Source organism: Felis catus, chromosome B1, assembly GCF_018350175.1.
Source record: "Felis catus isolate Fca126 chromosome B1, F.catus_Fca126_mat1.0, whole genome shotgun sequence".
In the NCBI taxonomy this organism is placed as follows: domain Eukaryota; kingdom Metazoa; phylum Chordata; class Mammalia; order Carnivora; family Felidae; genus Felis; species Felis catus.
This window is the reverse complement of record NC_058371.1, coordinates 43,735,526-43,759,603: the sequence shown is the minus strand read 5'-3', so window position 1 is coordinate 43,759,603 and position 24,078 is coordinate 43,735,526. Positions and strand designations below refer to the sequence as shown.

At 44.1% G+C, this 24,078-nt stretch overlaps 1 protein-coding gene and 1 long non-coding RNA gene across 5 annotated transcripts in view; one reads left to right on the top strand and one right to left on the bottom strand.

The window, feature by feature from the left end:
- The window catches only part of PLEKHA2 (pleckstrin homology domain containing A2), a 72,626-nt gene that overhangs the window by 42,616 nt on the left and 5,932 nt on the right, over positions 1–24,078 (top strand). For all 4 annotated transcript variants that reach the window (XM_019828543.3, XM_023252583.2, XM_023252581.2 and 1 more), the window contains 7 exons: positions 3,847–3,895; positions 5,311–5,408; positions 12,564–12,704; positions 13,274–13,420; positions 13,744–13,812; positions 14,192–14,262; positions 17,646–17,709. In XM_019828543.3, the coding sequence (XP_019684102.1) occupies positions 3,847–3,895; positions 5,311–5,408; positions 12,564–12,704; positions 13,274–13,420; positions 13,744–13,812; positions 14,192–14,262; positions 17,646–17,709 (639 nt within the window). The remainder of the gene's footprint in view (positions 1–3,846; positions 3,896–5,310; positions 5,409–12,563; positions 12,705–13,273; positions 13,421–13,743; positions 13,813–14,191; positions 14,263–17,645; positions 17,710–24,078) is intronic.
- LOC123384841 lies at positions 4,340–6,012 on the bottom strand. The gene is made up of 2 exons (XR_006596516.1): positions 5,854–6,012; positions 4,340–4,761 (listed from the first exon to the last, which is right to left on the bottom strand). It is a non-coding gene; the product is annotated as an uncharacterized LOC123384841 (long non-coding RNA).

Sequence of the window (24,078 nt, the reverse complement as noted above, 5' to 3'; positions counted from 1 at the left end):
ATGCCTTTTAGCCCTTCTTGGGAGATGCAGGCCTGGGTGGGTGTTATGCAGAAACCCACAGCTGCCACAGGGTCAGGTTACATGGAGCTGAGAGGAGCCTTTAACTCCTGCCTGACCCAGTGCCAGAAAGCAGGGGTTTTCCCAGAAAAACATTGAGCTGTGGTGCTGGCATCAAATTTAGCCTTCCAGGTTATTTCTTGTTAACCCCTAGTTAGCACCCCTGCCCCCCAACCCCTAGAGTAAAGCATTTAACCACGGTGTTGACCTGGCTTGTGGTGTGCGTGTGGTCTCTGTGTGGGGGTTGGGGGGGGGATGCTACGTGCTCTTCCATAGTTCTTTCTTGAGGGCTAGTGTTGGGAAGAGGAGTTCCTTCAGAAAGGCCAACAGAGATGAATGTTCTTGACCTGATGTCCAGGGCACCAATGGCAGTAGAACCAGGTTTTGGGCAAACTAGAAAATGTCTGAAGGTGGCCTTGGTGCCATCACCTTCCCACTTTGCTGGATGGCTCTTCTCTTGTATATAGCCAGCACCGGCATCCCACTCCCAGCTTGTGTCCCGCTTTGTCAGGGCCTTGCCCTCAGCTAGCTATAAGGAAGACCTTCCTAGAACACTGGTTCTTCTTCTTGTTGGGGGGTGGGAGTCGTGGTCATGGATCCTTCTAAGAGTTGCATGAAGAGTGTGGACTCCTTTTCCAGGTAAAGTATGCCTGTGTGTACACCCCGGTTTTGCCTGTGATTTCAGGGCTCATTGACCCCCTGAAGCTGGTCTGGAGGCCCCTACCTAGAACCCTTCCAACCATTCTGTGTAGTTGACTGCTTCTTCCTCTGCTCTTGATGTCACCTCAAGGGGCAGGGTCACCCTGGACACGGGGCAGAGCTACCCCAGGGCTTCAAGACCGTGTTCTGCTGTTGCTGCTTCTGCCAGAGGGGCCCCAGCTCTACTTCCGGCCAGGGGCAGACAGGATGGGGCCGGCTAAACAGTGCCCTGCCACCGATGAGTTTGCTGCTCCTGTGGTCTGTATTTGATCTGATAAGAGCGAGTTCCTGATAGTCTGTTGCGATGTAGAGTGGCCTTATCTGCGTCACTCTGTGGGTGACCCGCGCCCATACCCCGCCTCACATCCTGACCTCCTTTCATTGCTTGCATAATTCAGGACCCACCAGTCAATCACCGCCATGCAGCTACTTAACTGTGGCCACCTCAGGGCAGGCAGATGGTAGCACTTGGCCACACCCACTATAGTTAAGCTGTCCACCATACTTTTTCAGGATCCTCTGTTCCTTCACTACATCCGAAAGAGGCTGCACAAGCTGGTCTGATCACCAACATGAGGTGGGGTGGAGAGCAGAGGGCTTATACTTATAGTCCCATGGGGGCGGGGATTCTGCTGCCACAGTCCCCAGGATGTCGGGGAGGCCAGAGCTAACTTTCCATAGTAAATGAAGCCTGTACCTTGGCCCTTCTCCCCGAAGGACACAGCACAGCTAGAGACATGATTTCTTTTCCTCTTCTGCCATTCTGTGATTGTAAGAAGGGGACTTGTAATTGCAGTCTGGCTTTGCTAATTGGGAAGCTGATCAGAAATTTTGAGGGTGTGACCCTCGCTAAATAGCCTATCAGGGCAGAACTAGAACTGATTCAGCAAAGAACTAGCAGCCTTGCCAGATATTCCTTCCGTGGTTAGGCATGGGGCAAATTATAGACATGCATGCATGTAATCACGCACGTCCCCTGACTGAAAACTGGATAAACATATAAAAACAAATGAAAAACCAGATGATCTCTTGGTTTCAGTTGCTGTAATAAGCATATTGGTAGTAGTCTCTCAGTATAGGCTGCTGATAAGTTGTGGTCGGAGTCGACTGTCTGTCACCCAACCTGGTGAAAAGTCTCTGCCAGTGGTGCTTTCTCTGGTCAGTGATAAAAGTCAGTTTCTGGGAGAAAGAGGTGCATCTCCAAATAAGCCCCAGAAGGTCTCAAAGTGCCCAGCTTTACAAAGCCATCCGAAAGCTTCAAGTACAAAGAAGCCGTGAGATGGGTGGGTTCTGAGGGCCAGGCAGTTAGTTCTGTGATGGTCAGAGCTACACAGGAGTGGAAGGTAGGGCATGCACCTTTTGGGCATGGACCTTGGGCGTAAGGACCTGCAGGGGGAACATGGATGCCGAGGGATAGAGCAAGAAAATGAGACACTGACAGATCAGAACATCAGACACAAGCAGGATAAAGGCACATACTGTGGTTCAGATGGAATTCAGGATCTCAAACCCAGGAACACCAGGCAGCACAGGGGCAAAGAACTATGATGTCGTGGAGCTCTGCTGAGTGGTTTCTGGGAATGGCAAAGACATGCCTGAATTTGGGTGGTCTGTGACTGAACTTAGGATATGTGTGTTCATCTTTCCCTAAATCTTTGTGTTTCAGGACTGTTTAAAGACTTCCATTAGGCCTAAGGCCTCCACCTCACGTGATGGTGAACGTATCAGAATATAACCATCTCCCTCATTAAATATAATTGGCTGTAAAATATTCGAAAGGATTTCAGTCACCTGATATTTGGAATGATTTGGCTGAGTAACTCTAATTTGTGATTGGCTGTAATTTTTTAGCAGTCATCTTGCCCATCCAGGAGGGTTCTTGCGAACTAAGAAAATCAAAGCTACTAATTATTTTCGAAAGTAATGAAATTTCTTTGACTGTTTAAATGAAACATGAACGAAGTTGACTTAATGTGACATCTTGCAAACACTTGTCAAAGAGGTTTATATAATGTCGAGGAGGTTTATATAATGTTACATAGACATTTAATGATTGATGTATTAATGTTGAGTATGCTATATTCATTTTGTTTGTTGGAGGGCAAGGTATTTTTTTTCAGTCTCATACAAGTAGGAGAAGGCCCTTGCTTGGAAAGGGGACTGAGAGAATGTGTCCACAGGCGTATGATGACAATGTGGAAATAGTTCCTAACCTAGGGTTTGAGGGCGGGGGGAAGGTGCCTCCTTAGAAATCCCAGGTACAGTTCCTATTCAACCTATACCAAGAGTAGTCACCTAATGTTTGTGGGCATATGATGGAATATGACTTGTTTTCCTTTATTGGTTCAGTGGGTTTGAACCAGAGTGACATGGGTTTACCTCTGCATGTAGTCAGGAGTGTACATGAAAGGGGTAGGATTGATAAAACAATATGAAAGTACAGGAGCTATAAACATATTTCTACTTTCTTCTGTTGTCTTCTTTTAAATACATAAGTATGTTCTGATTCCATGGGCCCCTCTTATTTTTTGTGGTTCAACAGGGTAGATATAAAGGACACTGATCAGCATGTCCAAATGCACACTGCCTGACCTTTCTGTGTGCTTTAATTGGAATCTATGTGTGTGTAGCAATACCATCTTTAATTTGGAGAACTGTTTAGGGAGGGGGTCGGTGGTTGCGAGAGGAGTGGAATCTTGTAGTGTGAATGGGGCAAGTACAGGTTGTGTGGTCCAAAGAGAATTTTGTCAGGACTCAGTGGTTTCTAAAAGCATTTTTACAAAGATAAAGATTAATATAGACATCAAGATAGTGCTTATTTCTGAGGGGTGGGGGTGGGTTCTATCAGGGAGAGGCATACAAAAGGCTTCCAAGAAAGAGGATTGATAGTGGCCTATTTCTTAATCTGGATCGTGGAGTATAGGGTTTCCATTTAATTATTATTCTTCAGAATGTTTATGTATGTTTTATATGCTCTTCTTTTTTGTGTGAGAAGTTTCACAATAAAAAAATTTGAAAAGAAAACACTGTTTTCTTTTACAACAATGTTAGAAATATATTCTTGTTTCTTTTGTTTTTTATTTGATTTAGGTGAGCGTAGCTACACCAAAGCAGAAACCAAAAACTCCATTTTGCTTCGGTAAGTACTGAACTGGAGGATGGGTTCTCCGAACACTCCTACAGCAACTTCCTTTTTGTGTGGAGACGGTCCTGTGATCACATGTGACTTATGTCCTGTGTATATGAGTGACTTCGGTCACAGCGATGTTGCTAGGTGTCAATGATACTGCTTTCTTTGGTCTCCCTGTGAACACCGTTAATAGCATAAGACAGAGGTACAGGGAGCAGCGATGTTTCTGTTTTCCTGACTCCGCAGGGCAGGGTACAGGTATCTACTGGTAGTTTCTGGGAACCCTCATCTCCAACTCTGTAGTGGTGTGCTCAGGAAAGGTGGAGACTTGGGGGGGAGCTGGAGGAACAATGGAAAAGACTATCCTGTCGAGTGTCTCAGTGTTGCCAGATGAGTGAAGAGTTGGGAGTGACACAGGAAGCAGAGAGGGCATTGCTCGGTGGCTGCCTCTAGTCATTAATTAAATCATCAGTATTTATTTGGCTCCTACTGTGTTCTCAGTACTGTACAAAGTTCTACAAGCAGATACTAACAAGTAGCTTCTGTTTTTCTCCCAAGCTCCATGAAGCAGGGATATCCCTTTGCTCTGTCACTGCTGTCTCCTCACCACATACAGTGGTTCCTGGCATATAATGGCTGTTCAATAATATTTGTTGAGGGACTGAATGAATTAATGGATTCAATGTGTACCGCATGATGCTTACTTCTTATAGTTCTGGCTTATTTATGCTAGAAGAATAAAATAGTGTCTTGAGCTGTCATCTCTCCCAACTGCAGGCTGGTTCAGGCTTCTTTGGTGCTCTCATTGTCCCATTTCTTTCAAATATCGTTGCTAAGCTCAGAAATTACTGTCTCAGATTTTGTGGTCAGCAGATCTAAAAGAGATAAATAATGAACCCAAAAGTAAATTATTGACCTCATGGAGTGCTCAGAGGAAAGAACAGGTGGAAAATAAGGTCAGGGTCACAGATTTGATCTCAGGCAAGCTTTGTTCCATTTTCCGACCACGGACAAGGCTCCTAACCCAGGCCAGTTGTGCCAGTAAAAACAAGGAGCACTGGGTCCGAAATTATATATGTATCATCATGACTGTAAATCTGAGCACCTCTAAAAAGCAGTTCAAGCGTGTATCTTGGTGGTGGTGGACTAGAAGCCTGATCGCTGTACAACAGTATGTTATTAAGGGGGTTATTAGAACATTAACGACAGGTGATGGACTAATTAACACTTTTAAAGAGAGAGCACTTACAGCCTGCTGCTTCCCTGATATTCATGCAGCTGACTTTGCGTCATGACAAATGCCTTCATCTGCTTCCTAGAATCCTCCACCTTGCTACTTCGGCACCTTAGTTTTGTGGAGTCTTTTTGTCTTGCATGTGTTCTCACCTGGGTCTTTCCTCTTTTCTTCCCCATGACTATTGCAGTCATCAATGCCCTCTCTCAGAGGTATTTCCTTCAAGCTAATGACCAGAAAGATCTGAAGGACTGGGTTGAAGCCTTGAACCAAGCCAGCAAAATCACCGTATGTATGATTCCTTCTCCTTCCTGGAGGGAGTCCGTGCCTCTTCTCAGCACGTGGCCCATTTTGGGTGGGGAAAAGCTCAGATGATGGCAGGGGCTTTCCCAGGAGCCGGTTCAGACCCAGTTCCCCCTACCTCTTCTTACACCTTGGCTGACTAACCACAAGTTGAACTGAGAGTTTGAGTTTGAATCAAGTTCAAGGGGAAGTTTATGGAGCGTCCCCTTTGCGCTTCCTGGGAGGGCTCCCGCTCTGTCGTGTTTTGGGTAATTCTGGTGTGCTGATTCAGAGTGTGGTGGGATTGGAAGATGGATTGCTGACTATGAGAAGCAGAGTAAAAGGAAAGCATATGAAGAGGGAAGTCAGAACTTTTTACTGGCACGGAGGGGGGAGATACTCTTCTTCCTTTAAGAGGTGACCTGGGGGTCAGTCCGGGCCATCCACCAACCTGTCCTGAAGAAGCCTTCCATTTGAAAAGCATCACTGAGCTAGTTCACTGACTGCTCTGTGAGTAGCCTCATTCTCTTTGACTGGTGAACTCCTTTCTTCTTCCTTAGAAATACAGAAAAAGAAAGAAGGGTAGGAAGGAGAAGAGGGAAAACTTAATGTTTTGGGGGCCAAAAAACCACTAGACATTTCATCAATAATAGGCAGGCTTGTGGCATGTAAACTGTGGTTTGTATGCTGAGAAGATTGATATTCTTGTTTTAGCTATTTTTAAGTTATTATTTTAATTCCAGTTAGTTAACATACAGTGTTATGTTAGTTTCAGTTGTACAATACAGTGATTCAGCACTTTCATAAGTCACCCGGTGCTCATCACAAGTGCACTCCTTAATTCCCATCACCTATTTCACCCATCCCCCCATCCTGCTCCCCTCTGGTAACCATCAGTTTGTTCTCTATAGTTAAGAGTCTGTTTCTTGATTTGTCTCTCTCTGTCTCTTTTATTTTTCTTTTGCTTGTTTGTTTTCTTAAATTCCATATGTGAGTGAAATCATATGACATTTGTCTTTCGCTGACTTATCTTGCTTAGCCTTATATTCTCTAGCTCTATCCATGTCCTTGCAAATGGCAAGACTTCATTCTTTTTTATGGCCAAGTAATATTCGTGTGTGTGTGTGTGTGTGTGTGTGTGTGTGTGTGTGTGTGTATGTATATATACCACTTTATCCATTCATCAGTTGATGGATCCTTGGGCTGTTTCCATGTCTTGGCATTGTGGATAATGCTGTTATAAACATAGGGGCGCATGTATCCCTGTGACTTAGTGTTCTTGTATTCTTTGGGTAAATACCCAGCAGTGCAATTGCTGGATCAGAAGGTAGTTCTATTTTTAACTTCCTGAGGAACCTCCATATTGTTTTCCACAGTGGCTGCACCAGTTTGCATTCCCACCAACAGTGTACAAGTGCTACTTTTTCTCCACATCCTCACCAACACCTCTTGTTTCTTGCGTTGTTGATTTTCGCCATTCTGACAGTGTGAGGTGATATCTCATTGCAGTTTTGATTTGCATTTCCCTGATGATAAGTGATGATGAACATCCTTTTATGTGTCTGTTGGCCATCTGGATGTCTTTGGAGAAATGTCTGTTCATGTCTTCTGTCCACTTTGTAATCGGAAGATTGATTTCTTTTTTTTTTTCTTTTTTTTAAATTTTTTGAGAGCACACAGATGGGGATAGGGGTTGAGGGAGAGAGAGAATCTTAAGCAGCCTCCATCCTCATTGTGTAGCCTGATGAGGGGCTCAATCCCATGACTCTAGGGTCATGACCTCAGCCAAAATCAAGAGTCAGATGCTCAACCAACTGAGCCACCCAGGTGCCCCTGGATGGTTCATTTTCTTATCATATGGTCAGACTAGTTTACATGCTAGTCACTTCTAATAGTAACCATTATGTACTGGGGCAGATTATTCTCCCAAATACCTCAGGGCTTCTGTGAGTAAATTAATAGGAGAAATCTGTACACCTATCCAGCACTTGCGATGGCAGTCTCAAGCAGAGTACAATTCAGTCATTGAGATGGTCTGGCTTAGTAGCTTGTTATTTTTATAAACTTTGGTTCACCTGTGAAAAGAGAACGGAAGGGAGGGAGGGAGAGTGCAGCTATCTCACAGTTGTGTGCTAACCGACATGCTTGTGCACATGACTCTAGAGTGCGGATCTTAGTACAGGTTTCCTTCGTTCATGATGCGGTCTTCACCCTTCTGTGTTTGACACACTTTTGGAGCTTCTTTCAGTGTCTAATACTTTATTCTCTTTCAGCATTCCCTCATGGCTTTCCTTCTCTGTTCCTGCCTCATAAACTGGGCTACAAAGCCTGATAGGAGGTGGGGCCTTTCTTTTGTGCCTTGAGCATAGAGTTGCTGTCAGTAGTGAGGTCCCCCCACCTTTTTTCTGGTCTTGTGGAACAGAAGTCATAAGCCACAGGAGTGGGAAGGAGCATGGCAGTGCCCAGAGGCTGGGAGTCCAGAGGCTTGCTGGAATGTCAGAGCCTTCTGCTAGGTCTCCATAGTCTCCAGGATCCCCCTTACTTTCCTTTACTCCATTCATATGTCTTTTCACTCCTCCTGCCAAAGGTCCCGTGGGATAGAAGGAAGAGGATGGATACTCTATTTCCTATTCAGTTTGTGCCCTGGAAGGGTTTACTTCTTTTTCTACTTCCATATCGTCCTGTATCTTGTGTCCTTCCTAAGGGAGGCTGGGATGAAGGAAGTTGTGGGCTGGGCATCACATTGATGGCATGCCTACTTATTTTAGGGCACCTTATATACAAAGTGCAGCATCAGGCACTTTGGCAGATACAGAGATGAATGAGGGAACAGATAATGTATCGAGCCAAGCTCTCACACGTGCCATATTATTCACCCCTCTCACATCACTCTTATAAATGGTTTTATTACCCTTTTTTAGATGAGAAAGATGGAAATCAGAGTCTTGCCCAAAATCTAGAGGTGGGTAAATGGTAGAGCTAAGATTAAACACCCAGACCCTATGACTTCCAAGACCTAAAAGAGTTAATAGAAATATTTAAAGGGGCACTTGGGTGGCTCAGTTGGTTAAACTTCTGACTTCAGCTCAGGTCATGATCTCATGATCTCATGGTTTGTGGGTTTGAGCCCCACATTGGGCTCTGTGCTGACAATTCAGAGCCTGTATCCTCTTCAGATCTGTCTCTCTCTCTCTCTCTCTCTGTCCCTCCCCCTTTCACACACACACACTCTTTCCTGCTCTCTCTCTCAAAAAATAAACGAACATTTAAAAAAATTTTAAAAATATTTAAAAAGAGCAACAGTTGTAAACTTTTGGATTACACACCATTTTTACATACATGGCTTCATTTTAGCCTCATATAAAAACCTTAAGTGTTGTTATTCCCAATTATAAATGGGGTGATACAAATATATAGAGATTAAAGTGACTTGCCCAAGTTTATGGAACCAGGATAGATCGAGTTTATCTGCCCACAGATCACTGTTCATTTTGTGCTGAGGCCACTGAGTCCTTATCACTGAAGATAATGGTATGCTCTGGCTTATAGCTGCATTACTCCCATCTCTGCCTCCATCACTATGGCCTGTGTGTCTGTGTGTCCTCTCTTCTTCTAAAAGGGGCGTCAGTCATTGGACTTTGGGCCCACCCTAACTGGTTATGACCTGATCTTAATTTAACTATATTTGCAAAGACCCTATTTCTAAATAAGGTCATATTCTGAGTTTGTGGGTGGATGGTTTTAAGGGGACATTATTCAACTTACTACATTTCCCAAAACTGTTGAAAATTGAGCAGTAAAAGTAAAGCACAGCCTCCTGCCCCCATTGGATTGTTCCTCATTGCAGGCTAGACATGCCTGGTGGAAGTAAGATGAGCCCCTGTAATTTTCTTTTCCTTCCTTCCTTTCTTTCTTTCTTTCTTTCTTTCTTTCTTTCTTTCTTTCTTTCTTTCTTTCTATTTTTCTTTCTATTTTTCTTTCTTTCTTTCTTTCTTTCTTTCTTTCTTTCTTTCTTTGTCTTTTTCTTTTCTTTTCTTTCTTTCTTTTTCTTTCTTTCTTTCTTTCTTTCTTTCTTTCTTTCCTTCCTTCCTTCCTTCCTTCCTTCCTTCCTTCCTTCTTTCTTTTCTTTCTTTCTCTGTCTCTTTTTCTTCTTTCTTTTCTTTCTTTCTTTCTTTCTTTCTTTCTTTCTTTCTTTCTTTCTTTCTTAATTTTCTTTCTTTCTTTCTTTCTCTTTCTTTCTTTCTTTCTTTCTTTCTTTCTTTCTTTCTCTGTCTCTTTTTCTTCTTTCTTTTCCTTCCTTCCTTCCTTCCTTCCTTCCTTCCTTCCTTCCTTCCTTCCTTCCTTCTTTCTTTTCTTTCTTTTCTTGTTGTTAAGTAACCTCTACACCCACCATGGGGCTTGAATTTGTAACCCCGAGATCAAGAGTCATATGCTCCAGCAACTGAGCCAGGTGCTCCATGTCCCTGTAATTTTCATTTCACATTGCAAATGAGATTCATAAGGATACCCCCCATCAGAGAATACTCCACAGGGAGATTGAGGAGGGCACACCTTTAATTAGGCCTCTGGGGATATGGACCAACCAAAAGAATAACCTTGTTTTCAAGCTCTGGGCAGTTATTGTGGGTTTGTCCTCCACAAGCTGGAGGCTTTGGAAAGGCTCTGTGTAGATGGTCAGATGCAGCCCATGATGACAAGATTCTGAGAGGCAGTACAACAGCTAAGCTTCTATGAGTCCTTTGCTGTCCACTGGGAAGTCTAAAAGGCTACATCCCTCCTTCTTTGCTAGAATTCATTTAGGTCACTTGAGGGGAGCTTCTCTTGTTCCATGATGATGATATCACTAAACATCCCAGCCATAATCAACATCCCTAAAGGGGTCCCATCACATTATAGCAAAGCTCAGGGAAGAAAAGGTGGCATAGGTAGGTAGTGGGGCATTTAGCAATGGAGAGTCATGCAGTCCTGGGGGAAATTTACTTCCTTTGAATGAGCTTTCATTGATCTCTTCTATAAAATGGAGAAAATAATGCCTACTTCATAGGCATTGCTTGAGGTAGAGACCATGCAGCAGATTGCTTGAGGTAGAGACCATGCAGCAGAGTTTGACACATTGTGTGGCCCTGAATGGGGCCCACTGAGGTGGGAACTGCAGTTCAGATAGCTGGAAGGGAGAGAAGGTAGATTTCTGGCTCCATCTGGAGAGCTGATGGGTGGAGGTCACCTTTGTCTATGTAAATGGAATGCCCAGGCCAGGGGTCTCATCTTCTTTCTGGAGCTCCAGCGTAATCACAGTGGTCTTAGCCCTTTGAATAGACATGGAATGGAGTAGTCTTTGGTCTCATCCTTGGCAGAGTTCTCAAAGGGCCCTGAGCTATGAGCTCTTGAAAAAGTCTGGATTCTTAGGTCCTTCTGATTCCCAAGGCCATAGAAATGGAAGATGTTAGCTTTACTCGTGTCTAGATCCGCATAGGGTATGAGACTTGTGAAGGATGGGCTTTGTGATGCTGTGGAAATTGCGCCCTGGTAGGGAGTTAGGATCTAGTCTCTGTTCAGTTATTGACCACGGTTTTGGGCGATTGACTTGACTGGCCTGGGCCTCTCTTATTTTCTTACAAAATGAAAGATGTTATTGGAATTTCCAGTATAAATGAGTGAAATGAGCAAGGAGGAAGAAAAACAACAACATAAATGAGGATAAACAGCACCTGGCTTGTAGCCTCAGTGTTGGGGAGCATGATAGGGACAGTGGCAAACTGAAGAGTGTTCTCCATCTTAAGAGAGAAATGCTGCTTAGCTGGAAGTCTGGATTTTTAGCTAAAATATTCCACATTGGAAATGTGGATTGAAAAACACACTACATAGGACCAACAACACATAGTTTGGCCAGAATCTGCCTTCAGGCCACCAGTTTGCAGCCTGTGGCCTGTGGTGTCAAAAGAGCCATAAAAATTCTGTGATTATGTGATTGTCTGTGGTGCCCTAATTCTTCCAAGAGAGAAAAAAAGATAACTGTTCAAAAGGGCTGTGTTTGTAAATGTGAGTACCATTTGTGAAATGTTAATTAAAATATTTTGTAATATTCTTGACCCCTGAACAACATAGGTTTGAACTACTTATATGCAGGGTTTTTTTTTGCAGTACAACTGTGAATGTATTTTCCTTATGATTTTCTTAATAATATTTTATTTTGTCTAGCTTTATTGTAAGAATACAGTATATAATACATAGAACATACAAAATCTGTGTTAACTGATGATGTCTGTTATCAGTAAGGCTTCCGGTCAACAGTAGGCTATTAGTAGTTGAATTTTCAGAGTTATAAGTTATACATGGAGTTTTTACTGTGTGGGAGTCAGTGCTCTTAACCCCCTGTGTTGTTCAAAGGTCAACTGTACTTTTATATTTTTTATTTTTGAAAATTTTAAATATATATATACTCTGTCATTTGATAAGTACAGTGACTACGATATAAATATTATTACCCTTTTTGTTTTCTACATGGGCCAGTTTTGGCCTAGAGAGAGGTTCAGTGCCAAAGGTCACTCAGATAGTCAGTGACAGGTCAGGAGTAGGTAGCCCGGGTCCTTGGGCTCCAAAGCTCATGGTCCCCTAATTCTATTCCGTATCCCACATGTATGTTACCTGTTCCCCTGCCTAGCATGCTTTCTCCTCCTTACATTCCTGGTTCCTGTTCATCTCTGGGTTACTGTTCCAGCATCTCTCTTCCTCTGGATACCTCCGCTCACCATTCCGTTTCAAATAGTTCCCCTGCACCTCTGTATCTCAGCTCCTGTTTATTTTTTTTTTATGGCACTCCCCACAATTTATAATTATTCTTATTGTTTGGCTGTGCATTATTTGGTCAGTCTCTGTTGTTGGAATGTCCGTGCTGTTAGGGTGGGACATGTATGTCTGTTTGCTGTCTTATGGTTGGTCTGTAGTCAGGGAAGGGCCGGCTCACAGTGGGTGCTCCGTAATTGTGTGTGTGCGTGTGCATGTGCGTATAGGGGTCTGCTGGCAGAGTTCCTCGTATTCAGGAATGTGTCGATGGAAGGGCTGAGGAAGAGCCCTTACTACAGTTTGGTACGTTAGCTTTTCTTACCTCTTCCCCAATCCTCTTTTGCCTCCCCACTTTTCCTAAGCTGTCTTTCTTGCCAGGTGCCCAAAGTTGGGAGCCTGCCCCTGACTACCGAGGTTCTGAAAAGCCTAGCAGCTCCTCCAGCCCTAGAGAAGAAGCCGCAGGTGGCCTACAAGACTGAGATCATCGGAGGGGTGGTGGTACACACGCCCATCAACCAGGTGCTGGGACCTGGGGCTTTTGGTGGGGGCGGGAGGGGGCAGGGGTATGGGGGTGTCCATAGTGTGCCAGTGATGTACATAGATGTGGGCTGCACTGAGGAAAGGTAGTTGTGGGTGGGGGAACCAGGGAAGATGGGGTGGCCAAGAAAACCCAGGACAGGGGTGGTTGTGAATAGTAGCAGTACAGAAATCAGGGCCACCATATCTTGAGGCATTTTGGCCGGTATGGTCCTGCACCATACATGGGAGACTAGCACTTGTAAATCACAGGGGCAAAACAAGCCTGCTGTCCCTCCTCCCATAGGGTGTTTCTCCCCTCTTCTGGTTTGCCTTCTCTGTCCTTACCTTTTTCCTGGGTCTGCCCAACTTCGCAAGCCTTGTTCTCTGACAGGACCCAGTACAGTGCCTGATGGGAGCAAAATGAATGTTTACTTTCTTGTTATTTCTTCTTTGATTGCTATCATGGGTAAAGAGGCAAGAGAGGCTTCCCCGAGAGAGCTGGGTGAGGCCTGGGGTTTGCCGTGTGAGGAGCAAGGGGAGGTGCTAATCCTGACACTGTTTCCTTGTAGAACGGTGGGGATGGGCAGGAAGGGAGTGAACCCGGGTCCCACGCCATCCTTCGAAGGTCTCAGAGTTACATCCCTACAACAGGCAGCCATGTTCCCTCTGGGCCCCACTTCATTAAGAGTGGCTACTGCGTGAAGCAAGGGAATGTGGTGAGTGTCAGCACTGGGGCCAGAGTGAGTCCTGGTGCCTCCTGGGAGCGGTGGTTGTGGGCAGTGCACAGGGGACAGCTGGCTGCAAGGAGGAGCTGCCCACTTCCCAAACCGGTGAAAGGTTTGGGACTAAATACTCACCCCTGCATGCCTGAGGCTCTGCCTCTAATAGGAAGAAGTCTCTCCCTCTGCTGACCCCGTCTCTCCCACTGAATGTGGGAGCCCAGCTTCCATTGGGCTGGGTACCCAGAGGCTTAGAACTGGAACACCCTCTGGGATGCTGGGACCTCTTCTTAATGTCCTGCTCTTGCTTTTTATTTCAGCGGAAGAGCTGGAAACGTCGCTTCTTTGCACTTGATGACTTTACTCTCTGCTACTTCAAGTGTGAACAGGTTTGTAGTCATTCTGGGGCCCTTCTGACAGGCCATGGAAGCAAGAGGCACACAGGTGACACTGACATGTGTGTGCATGAGTAGAGATGTGGGCACACACACAGGCCTGCGGGGTGCCTCTGTCTTATGAGCATCCACCCCATGTGTACATCTTTACGTCAATAGTAACGTGGCCTTCACTTTCTCCCTCCCTCAACACAGTGAGCTGCTCTGTGGTCAGAGCCACAGAATATCTTCTTAGAACTTTTTCCTCTCTTGATAGTTATTTTGAGACTTTGCCTTGTTTGCAGTGTACCTCTGATCAGAGAGATACATTCATCAGCTGGGCTGGGTTGTGGCATTATGTGGATAGTCTCATTTACCTAATTTTTTCCACCAGGACCGAGAACCACTGCGCACTATATTTCTCAAGGATGTTCTTAAGACCCATGAGTGTCTGGTCAAATCTGGGTAATTATCTCTGCTTACTTTTTTTTTTCTGATAGGAATCCACATTTGCCTGCCTAAATCTTCATTTACTACCCTTCAGAAGCTCTATTTAAGAATTTTCTCCCATGAGCATGACAGGGCCTGACATCTCACTTACTGCATCCAAACTAATGCAGCTAAGAGACCAAACTGGGCAAGCTCATCTCATCTTTTCCCTTTGCCTTTCTCTGGCCCCTGAGGAGACAGGCTGAGTCTAAATAATAATTTTTGATGTAGAAAAAGAAAGAATGTGGGAAAAAGAAGAGAGTGGTGTTGGGATGCTTCTCAAGTGTTAGAATTAGATGCTCATTGCATGGGAGGCTTAGGGCTCAGAGCAGGGACAGTGTCCTGAGGTCTCACTTATCAGCACTGCTGGTCAGATCACTGCTTATTCCAATGCTTCTTCCCTGAACTTCTTACGCCCTTTCCCCTTTTTTGACAAAGTCCTGGATATCTCCTTAACACAAAGGTGATTAACAGCATCTCTGTGTGACTCCCTTGTAGAGGAAGAGCGAGTATTTTTAATGTGTTCCTCTTCCCACTAGGAAGAGTGCCATGGTGCATAGGAGGACTTTGGGATCTGGGGCCCACAGGCAAAGGCGCTCTCCTGTAGTCAATATAGATACAGATGCCCTTAGAACTAAACTGTAGAAGCCCAAGGGCATCTGGACATCTAAAAGTCCTCCTTTTGCCCCTTAAGCTCCAGTCTTTAGAGACTGTTTGCGTCTCTCCATCCCATGGACTGTGCATTACAGACCAACATCATCAGGGAGGCTCTTAGCAGCAGGCAGACTGTTATCACATGAAGGCATAGGAAGGTCTTGCATGGCAACAAAAGGCCACATGACCCCAAGGAAGCAGGGACTGAACTGGAGCTGTACTGAGTCTTGCAAATGATATTTGCAGAGTAGAGATTAGGGAAGTTCCCAGTGACAGTTTGTATTCCATAAAAGTGGCTGGTGATGGATGTTCCAGAAGTGTGGCTCCAGAGGTTGATGGTGGGTGGAGGAAAGACTGGGCATGACTGCATCCTCAGAGATGATTCCCGTGCAAACAGGTAGGTGGACAGCCACCTGGGCATGTTGGGCAGCTTAGCGAGCCCAGATGGCATTGAGTCCTAAGAGTGCTCTGTACTTCACCTGAGTCTCTCACTGCCACAGTCAGACTGAATCCTTAGTGAAGGAATTAAGAGAGCTTCAGATCATTAGGGAAAGAAGTCCCCAAGGCTCTGCGGGTTCCAGGCCTATGAGACTGTGCGGCCTCCCCAAACCCAGTTAAGAAGCTTTAGGGCATCTGCGTAGTCAACAAACATTTGTTAACTTGAATTAAATTGAATTGAACTGAATTGAATTGAAAGGCAACGTGTAGCTTGGGAAGTAGATGTGACAAGGGTGGGGTTTCCTCCTTGCTTTGCTTTCGTCTCTTCAGTAGTTGATGACATGAGTGTACTGTATGTGTGTGAGTAATTTAAAAAATGAAAATAGTTTAGTCAGTAAGAAGAGCCATCTCCATTCAGAAAGTAATAATGGTCAGTGAAATGTTTTAAGTGACCGCTATATGACATGCATGGTAGCAGATGCCTTCTATACTTTGTACATTGATCTTTGTGGTCACCAGCCTGGTAAGGGGGGTCTTCTCATCTCCTTTTTACAGTTGGGGTACAAAGGCCCACAAAGATTTAAAATATTCCTACAATATCTTTTCCCCAAGTGGAGTCAGGATTTGGTCCCAGGTCTTTCTAACACCGTCTTGCTGTCCCTTCCCACGTGGGTCTTTAGTCTCTTGCTCCTCCTTTGCCCGGGTGCCCATGTCACTGGCTCAGTGCCTGCCATGTCCTTCCAAGTCCTCATTCATGAAGCCAACTCTGCCTGCAATCAGTCCTTTTTTGGAATTATTCTCACTCTTGGCGTAAGAACACACAGTCTAACATCTAATTGTATAGTTTTGCTTTTTTTTTTTTTTGGTTCTTTTATTGGGAAGAAATTAGATCTTTCACTCCTTATGTATTGCCCACAGCACCTGGATACACACAACAGGCGCTCAACACTGCAAATAATTTTGGCCGATTTAGGGTTTGTCACTGGGCACCACCTACATCTCCCGTTTTTCCTTGTAGAAGTCAGGATTCTTCCCAAACTCATACCGAGTTTGAAGTATCTTAAAGTAGTCTAGTTTCTCCTTCCATATCTCATTGGTTCCCCGTCTCAACCCAGCACAGGGTGGCACAGAGCAGTAATGTAATGAAGCTGATGAGGTTGCTGCTTGTGGGGAGGAAGGTTTTGGAAGTGAGAGTTGGTTCCCATAGGAGAGGCAAATGGTAATGGAGTACTTAAAAGCATAGATTCTGAAGTCAGACCTGGGTTCAAATCCTTGCTCTGCTGTTTACTAACTTCGGCACCATGGACAAGTCACGTAGCCTCTCTGAGGCTGGGTTTCCTCATCCACAAAGTGGGGAAAGTCTTAAGTTCCTTACTGCATTGTTGTAAACATTGGATAAAATAACACACTCCAAAACACTCAACAGTTTTGGATTGGTGGTTGCCAGAGGTGGGAGGTGGGGGGTGGGCAAAATGGGTAAAGGGGATCAGAAGGCACAAACTTCCATTTATAAAATAAATAAGTCCTAGTAATGTGATGTACAGTATGGTAATCATAATTAATAATGCTATATTGGATATTTGTAAGTTGCTGAGGGAGTAGACCTTAAAAGTTCTCATCACAAGAAAAAAAGAGCTTGTAACTATGTGTGGTGACTGATGTCAACTAGACTTCTTGTGGTGATCAGTTCACAATATATACAAATACTGCATCACTATCTTGTGTACCTGAAACTAATAAAATGTTACAGGTCCATTCTCTCTCCCTATGTCTTTATATGTAAATAATATCTTATGTATTAATAAATATGTAAAATGAATAATTGATTAGTTACATTTACATATTTATAAAACCAATAAAATGTTCATCTGCTTGACCCTGAAAAAAGCACTTAAAGCAGTGCTTTGTACAAAGAACTTTATACATCTTGGCCCCTAACTGCCCCTTCCCCCCACAACTGTAGGTCGTATGGGATGTGATGGATCTTAGGCAGGAGGTTTTAGAGGGAAAGGAGCATTATCTTGTTAGAACTGATGGTGGGGTGTGTGTATGTGTGGGATTTCCATGGGGATGGTGAGACCTACTGAGAACCTGTGGGAAGTTAAGCTGGAGGAGACCCCGTCATGGTTTTTGAGGCAGAGGCCGGAGGAAGAATGGCCTGGGAGCCCCCTTTCTATGGGAGAGGGCGCAGGAGCCTTTACTTGGGATAAATCATGTCCTCAGTGTGTGTGCAGGCATGCCTGGTAACTTGCTTTCTCTTTGTCTAGTGATCTCTTAATGAGGGACAACCTGTTTGAAATCATAACAAGCTCCAGGACCTTCTACATACAGGTAAAAGGCTCACTCTGAGAAGACTTTTGTGTTCTCTTTCTGTGAATGGTGTGCGATAGGTCTTGCCCTTTCCTCTGCTTTCTCTTTTATTTTGTTTGAAGTTTCTAGGTGGTAAATTTAGCCCCTGATAGTCAGTCTGAGTCCCATTTTATTCTAAACAGGATGTTTGCCAGAAGCTTCCCAACCATAAAATAATAAGAACAGGTTGAGCCTCTGAACTGGGGAATGTGAGTTTGTACCAGCTGCTCTCAGCTGCTGGGCGCCAACTAAGCAGAGAAAAGGAGAACTAGCCAGTGGTTTCACTTCTCCTTTGGAGGGTATTTATAAGCCCCGCCTGTGTGGACATTGCTGTGTGCGGAAGAACCGAAGCACAGAGGGCCCTGTGCAGGCACCAGGTGCAAAGCCCAGCTGCACAGAGAAAGCCATTGTTTGGGCTCTGACAGTTCAGCTCTCAGAAGCTTCTCCCTCCACCCACAGCTTTGGAGTTCTCCCAGCTCTTTCTTAAATCATAGGAGCGAGAAAGGCAGATACCCGAGCAGGGCCTAGACTTTCAATGCCAAGTCCCTACCCAAGCTGGCCTAGTAATCTACAGAGCATGCCTTGATCCATGCAGCATCGTGATAATGCCACGTTTCTGGGATTCAGACTGCCATGCAATGTGTTGGTTTAGATGTGGGGCTCCCTAGCCAAGGCTTTTCAGGGTTCCCAGTGCTCTTTCTTTGTTCCAAGTGTCACTCCCCACTAAGTACCATCTGTTGTTCCACAGGGCCACCCCTCCCCCATTTCTTGGGCAGCAGCTCCATAGTCCTGACCCTTCTGAGCTGGTCATTCTGCCCGAGCCCAGCAGACATGCTGGCAGCCTTAACTACCTGTGGGCTCCATTCATTCACCCAAGCATGTGTCACTGGGGAAGAGCTAGCATAAGGGAGCTGTGCATAGCATTGCTGGAGTTGTTAGAGCTGGTTCCATTGTCATTCAGGGACAGGGTTTAAATTGTAGGTTCGAAAAGTTTCCAGTTCTTGAATTTAACAGGTATTTGTAGAGTATCCTTAGAGTGCCGTGCATTTTGCTTCATACTGGGGATGACACTGTGTTAAATAGAACAGATCATGAACTGGAGAGAGAGAGAGAGAGAGTCAAGTAAACAGGCAATTAAAACAGTGTGATGGGGTTGAGGAAGGAGTGTTGGGTTGTTGAACACAGGGGAGTTTTGGGGGGCAGTGAAACTATTCTGTATGATACTGTAATGGTCGATATATGAAATAGAACTTTATAGAAGGCAATAAAAGTAAAGAGTAAACTTTAATATATGTGAATTTAAAAAATCACTTAGGCAGTTGGGTGATTCTAGAATGGCATATAGACTGTGACAAAAGAGCCTAAATGCATTATAGGGTTGGAACGACCTCACTGAAGGGGCTAGGGGAATTAAAAAAAAAGGAAGCAAACGAACAAAAAAACCTGGTGTGGTAAGTGCTACCATGACAGTGAGTTGTGGTTGCCATGGGAACTCATAAAAGGGGCATCTCCCCCATCTCGGAGTTGGGGGAGGTTTCTTGCAGGAAGGCACAGCTAAACAGAGTCAGTTGGGAGAAGAGTGGCCTAGGCAGAGAGAACAGCATGTGTGAAAAAGCCTGGAGATAAAAGGAGCACAGGGCACAGGGAGGGCTGGGAAGCCTGTGTGGAGGGCCCATGCCTTATAGCCCCTATTAGAGAGCTTGTATTTTATCCTGAGGGTTGGGTCCCATTGAGGTTGAACCCAGGGAGTGGCCCAATCAAATTTGCCTTCTAAAAATGCCGCAAGTGATCTAACGGTCAAACCCTGTTTTCCTCATCTGTAAAGTGGCGATGATATCCCTCAACCGACCACATTAATGGTGTGCCGGCTGTGAGTTTCCAGGCCCAGGGCAGTATAGACAGACAAAGAAAAGGTAAGACAGGAGGTAGAGGGAGAAGTTTGGTGTCTGTGGTAGTAATTTGGGTGACGGATGAAAGAAGCTTGAACTAGGATGGATGGAGAAAAATGGACCAGTTAAAAGCTATTGAAGAGTTGTTTCTGGGACTTGTGGGCTGAGGGGAGATGGGGAGGCAAGGACACCGCTGGGTGTTTGGCCTGGGCCTCAGGGTGTCAGACAACAGCAATCACTTAGACCACAGCCAGGCGAGGAGGTACTGGTGAGTGTGAAGGCAAGCCTAGTGTTGGGGGTTCTGAGTTGACAGTGTCTGTGGGACATCGAAGGTGATGTGTTATGAAGGTCCTTCAGTAGACAGTGCCTGACACATGGTTGGTACTAAATAAGTATTTGCCAAGTGAACGATTATGCTCGGTAAGAGCTTTGGACTAGAGAGAGTGATTTGGGAAACGTGAATCCCAACAAGAACAATGTTTAAGAGACATTGGTTGCATCATCTGAATGAATGTATGCACATTTACCAGAGCTTCTCATCACTTTTACCACCGTTTGCCTTCTAGTCTCACATTTCCAGGATAAAAGAATACTAGCATCTCCCTGAAATAAACAAATGAGTGAATGAACAAGTCTGTTTACAGCACTTAGAGTAGAGAATTGAGAAGAACATAGAGTAAAAGTCATTAAAAATATGTATTTATTTTCAGATAGCAACCAAAAACTCAGTTATGTTAACACAAGTAGTATTTTATGAAAAATAGGTATATTTCTAAAACAAAAAACGCAACAAAAGTAGCATTGTTTTTATGTTTTTGCAAATCTCTTTAATGGCTGGCTTAAAAGAAGACAGCATTCTCCTATCTGCTTCTGCATTCTATCTGTGGCCATATGTTGTTTTGGTTGAAGAATATGAAGAAAATCTGGCCTTGCACAGATACGTATTTGCAAAAAAGGACTATTTTAATAGCTTTGTCAGATAATTGTGGATAGTCTTCTTCGATTCTATATGAAAACTTGACAAATGGTAGTTTCTTAGTGTTCAGGTGCAGTGTGGAATTGGAAGCCAATATCAATATTGGTAAACTTCCATGCTTTTACATTAAAATCCACTGGTCAGTTTCATACTTTGAATGGATCCTTTTTACTAATGCATGATTTGGTAACTTCATGTGCTGGCCGTTAGGAAAATAGTAGTCACACAGAGGTATGCAGATCTTCTAATTGTTGACACATTTTATTATATATAATATCAAAAACTCACATTTGTTAATAGCACCACAACGATCATCATCAACCAAGTCTTTTTTCCTTTTTCTTTTTTCTTTTGAGAGAGAGAGAGACAGAGACAGAGAGAAAGACAGGGAGAGAGATGGAGAGCATGTGCACCTGAGCAGGGGAGGGGCAGAGAGAGAGGGAGAGAGAGAATCTCAAGCAGGCTCCACACCATTAGCGCCAAGCTCCATGCAGGGCTCGAACCCATGAACTTTTGAGATCATGACCTGAGCTGAAGTCGGATGCTTAACCGACTGAGCAACCCAGGTGACCCAATAAAGTCTTTAAGTACGGAAAGCTTTTGGAATTCTAATTTTGTTTGGAAGCTCAAAATTGAAAAAAAAAAAAATGCTTCATGATTTTCCCTGACTTAATGGACTCATTTCATTCATTTTTGAGGAAGTGTCCACCATTTACCTGAGTAAGTCTGACAGTTCGTCAGTCATTTGTTCCAAGTAAAAATTGTGTTTCATGAGAAACGTAAAAGAATATAATGGCTTCCCCTACAGTTTGGTGCCAGCAGCTTTACCCACCATGCCTATGTGGCATTCTGACCTGCTTCCTAGGGGATGTTCAGTAAACCTGCCTGAAAGAACCACATATCCTCACTATCTGGGAAAGCTGGACCAGGGCAGCTGTAGGCAGGGTGAGCAGACTCCTTGGGCAGGGACAGAGGCTTGGGCAGCAGAATGGGGCTGGCTGCCATCTGCTGAGGTGTTGGTCATTTATCTTTTGTCACATTTGCCTTCCAAGTCACACATGTATATAATTTGTGCCTGAGAATGCTACCCTGTGTTGGACACTTAGATGTCACAGGCACAGTGCTAAGTAGTTTACAGGCAGCACATCACTGAATTCGCAGTGATATCTGAGACCATCTCCATTTTAGAGATGAGGAGACAGAATGTCTGAAGGCAAACTATTTGTTTGAGATCATCAACCTGGTGAATTATGGAACTGAGTAGGAGTCACCTAGTCAGGTGCTAGAGCAGGACCCACCCACTTGTGTTGTTTAAAAGCAGCTTGGTGCAGAGCACAAAGATGTAGAAGGTGTGGCTACAGACAACTAGGGGAGATCAGCTTGGGGTGATGGATCATGGTGACCAAGATCCAGGATCTGGCAGTAATCAGGTATTGAAGCTTGGGATGTCAGCAAGCTTATCAGCAGGTTCTCAGTCCTGGGCAAGGGTTCAAAATGAGATTTCAATCCTTGGAATACAAGACATGCAGCAGTCACCATTTCCCCATTTCCCTTTCATAGAAGGTCAGGGGTATTAGGTAGGAGGATGTAGTAACTCCAGATGAGAAATGTAGTGCAGACTGGTTTGGGTAACTTGGTATAGGCCTAGTTGTCAGAACTAGGGGGCTATGTCAGGATAAGAGTAGTAATAAGATGGCTCCTATGTGAATTGCAGAGTGTTGGTATAGAGCTCTTACAGTAAGTAAGATAGATACTTACTGTTTTAATTTAGACTACAGGGTGAATGACAGCATCTTGAACTATGTAGTGCACAGTCTAGGCAATCATACTGGCAGGGCTGTGTCTAAAGATGGGATTGGTTCCTGGGGAGAAAGCAGGGATTATTAGCTGTTGGGAAGGGTGGGGAGGTGCAGAGGTTGGGAACAGACAAATGTTGGGCAGCTGCAGGAGAAGCCACCCTGGTAGGGACTGGAGACCTATTACTGATGACCTGTGGAATTCATTGCTTTAAACCGTGGCAAATATTACAGTGCTGGGCTCATAGTAGGTACTCAGTAAAAGCTTGTAGGACTGCAATAAACATCAGGATACGGTGACTCATGCTTTTAATACCCTTTGTTCCTCTCACCTCCAAAACTACCCTCAAGGACAGAAACCCTACTTTTTCTTTTGAACCAATTGCCCAAAACAAATGCACACACTTAAGCACGCCAGGAAGAGGTGAAGGTATAAGCATGGTACTTCCTTTTTTATTCTACTGAATTTTAAGCATCATGTAGGCTTCTTGCAATTCTCCATGCTGTGTGTGGACCTCAGCACTGTTTTTTTACCCCTGGTTCACAAAGCTACCTTTGAGGTGGTATTTTAAGATATTTGGGGGGTTTTGATGAAAGGTAAGCACAAGCCTTCCATAAAAGGTAGACATACACATACGCCATATGTTTGCACACAGTTTTTGAGGCTTTGAGGAATTTAGAGATTATAATTGTGATCTCAATAAAGTGGAAGTCTGTTTCTTCTTAATTTTTCTCACAATATCTGCTTTTCTATTGGAATAATATTTTTAAATGACATTTGTCAAACATTAAAATAATGCTTACTAATGTTTATTATTACTCTCCTCATGGCTGGTTAACTCTGTAGGTTATCTAACGGAAAAATGTCCATATGTGGAGTTAGAGAATTGGGAAAAATATAACTAGCAAATAATTTCCATCTCTGAATTTCTAAATGTTTTCAGGAAGAGATTTAATAATTTTGCCCATCATATTAGCAAAGACTTAAAAATTGTAATATTTAATTCTAGCAAGGGTGCACGTAAAAAAATAATATATTGGTGGTAAGTGAAATCCATATTGTTGGCCAGAAATCCCTCTGACCAGATGTAACTAGAGCCTTAAAAGAACGCAAGTCTTTGGTAATTTTCCTAGAATCATAAGAATGAAAAAAGCTTTGTGCACAAAGGTGTGAATAGCAGCATTACTTATACTAAAGGAGAATTGGAAACAATCTAAATGTGTTTTATAGGATTTTGATTCTTGTGTCTGACTTCCCAGACGGTAGGTCAGGTGGTCCCTAGTTTTCTCTTATTCAGTGGCTCCTTGCTAGATGGAGGTAAGTTCCTAGAGAAGATGTACAAATATGTTGGTGGAGCTTTAAAGGACAGTCAGTTAGGTGGCCTGTGGCTTGTGGGGAAGCATTTGACTTGGGGGGTGCTGTGTTGTGCTTGGGTGGTGGGAGGGGATAGATTAGCTCAGTAGCCCTGGAAACTGTTGTCGTGTGGATCTTGCCAGACCTATTGTATGATGTGGGAGATGTTTGTCTCTCCTCAGGTCCCATCTTTCTCTTTCCCAGTCTTCTAACATTGCCCCCTACCAAATCGTGTGTCTCTCTACTTAGTGGACAATTTAATTACCTCCATCTCGTTCTATTCAAAGTAACCAAATAGGTTATCTCTTTTGATCCTGACAATTTCATCCTTAGGTA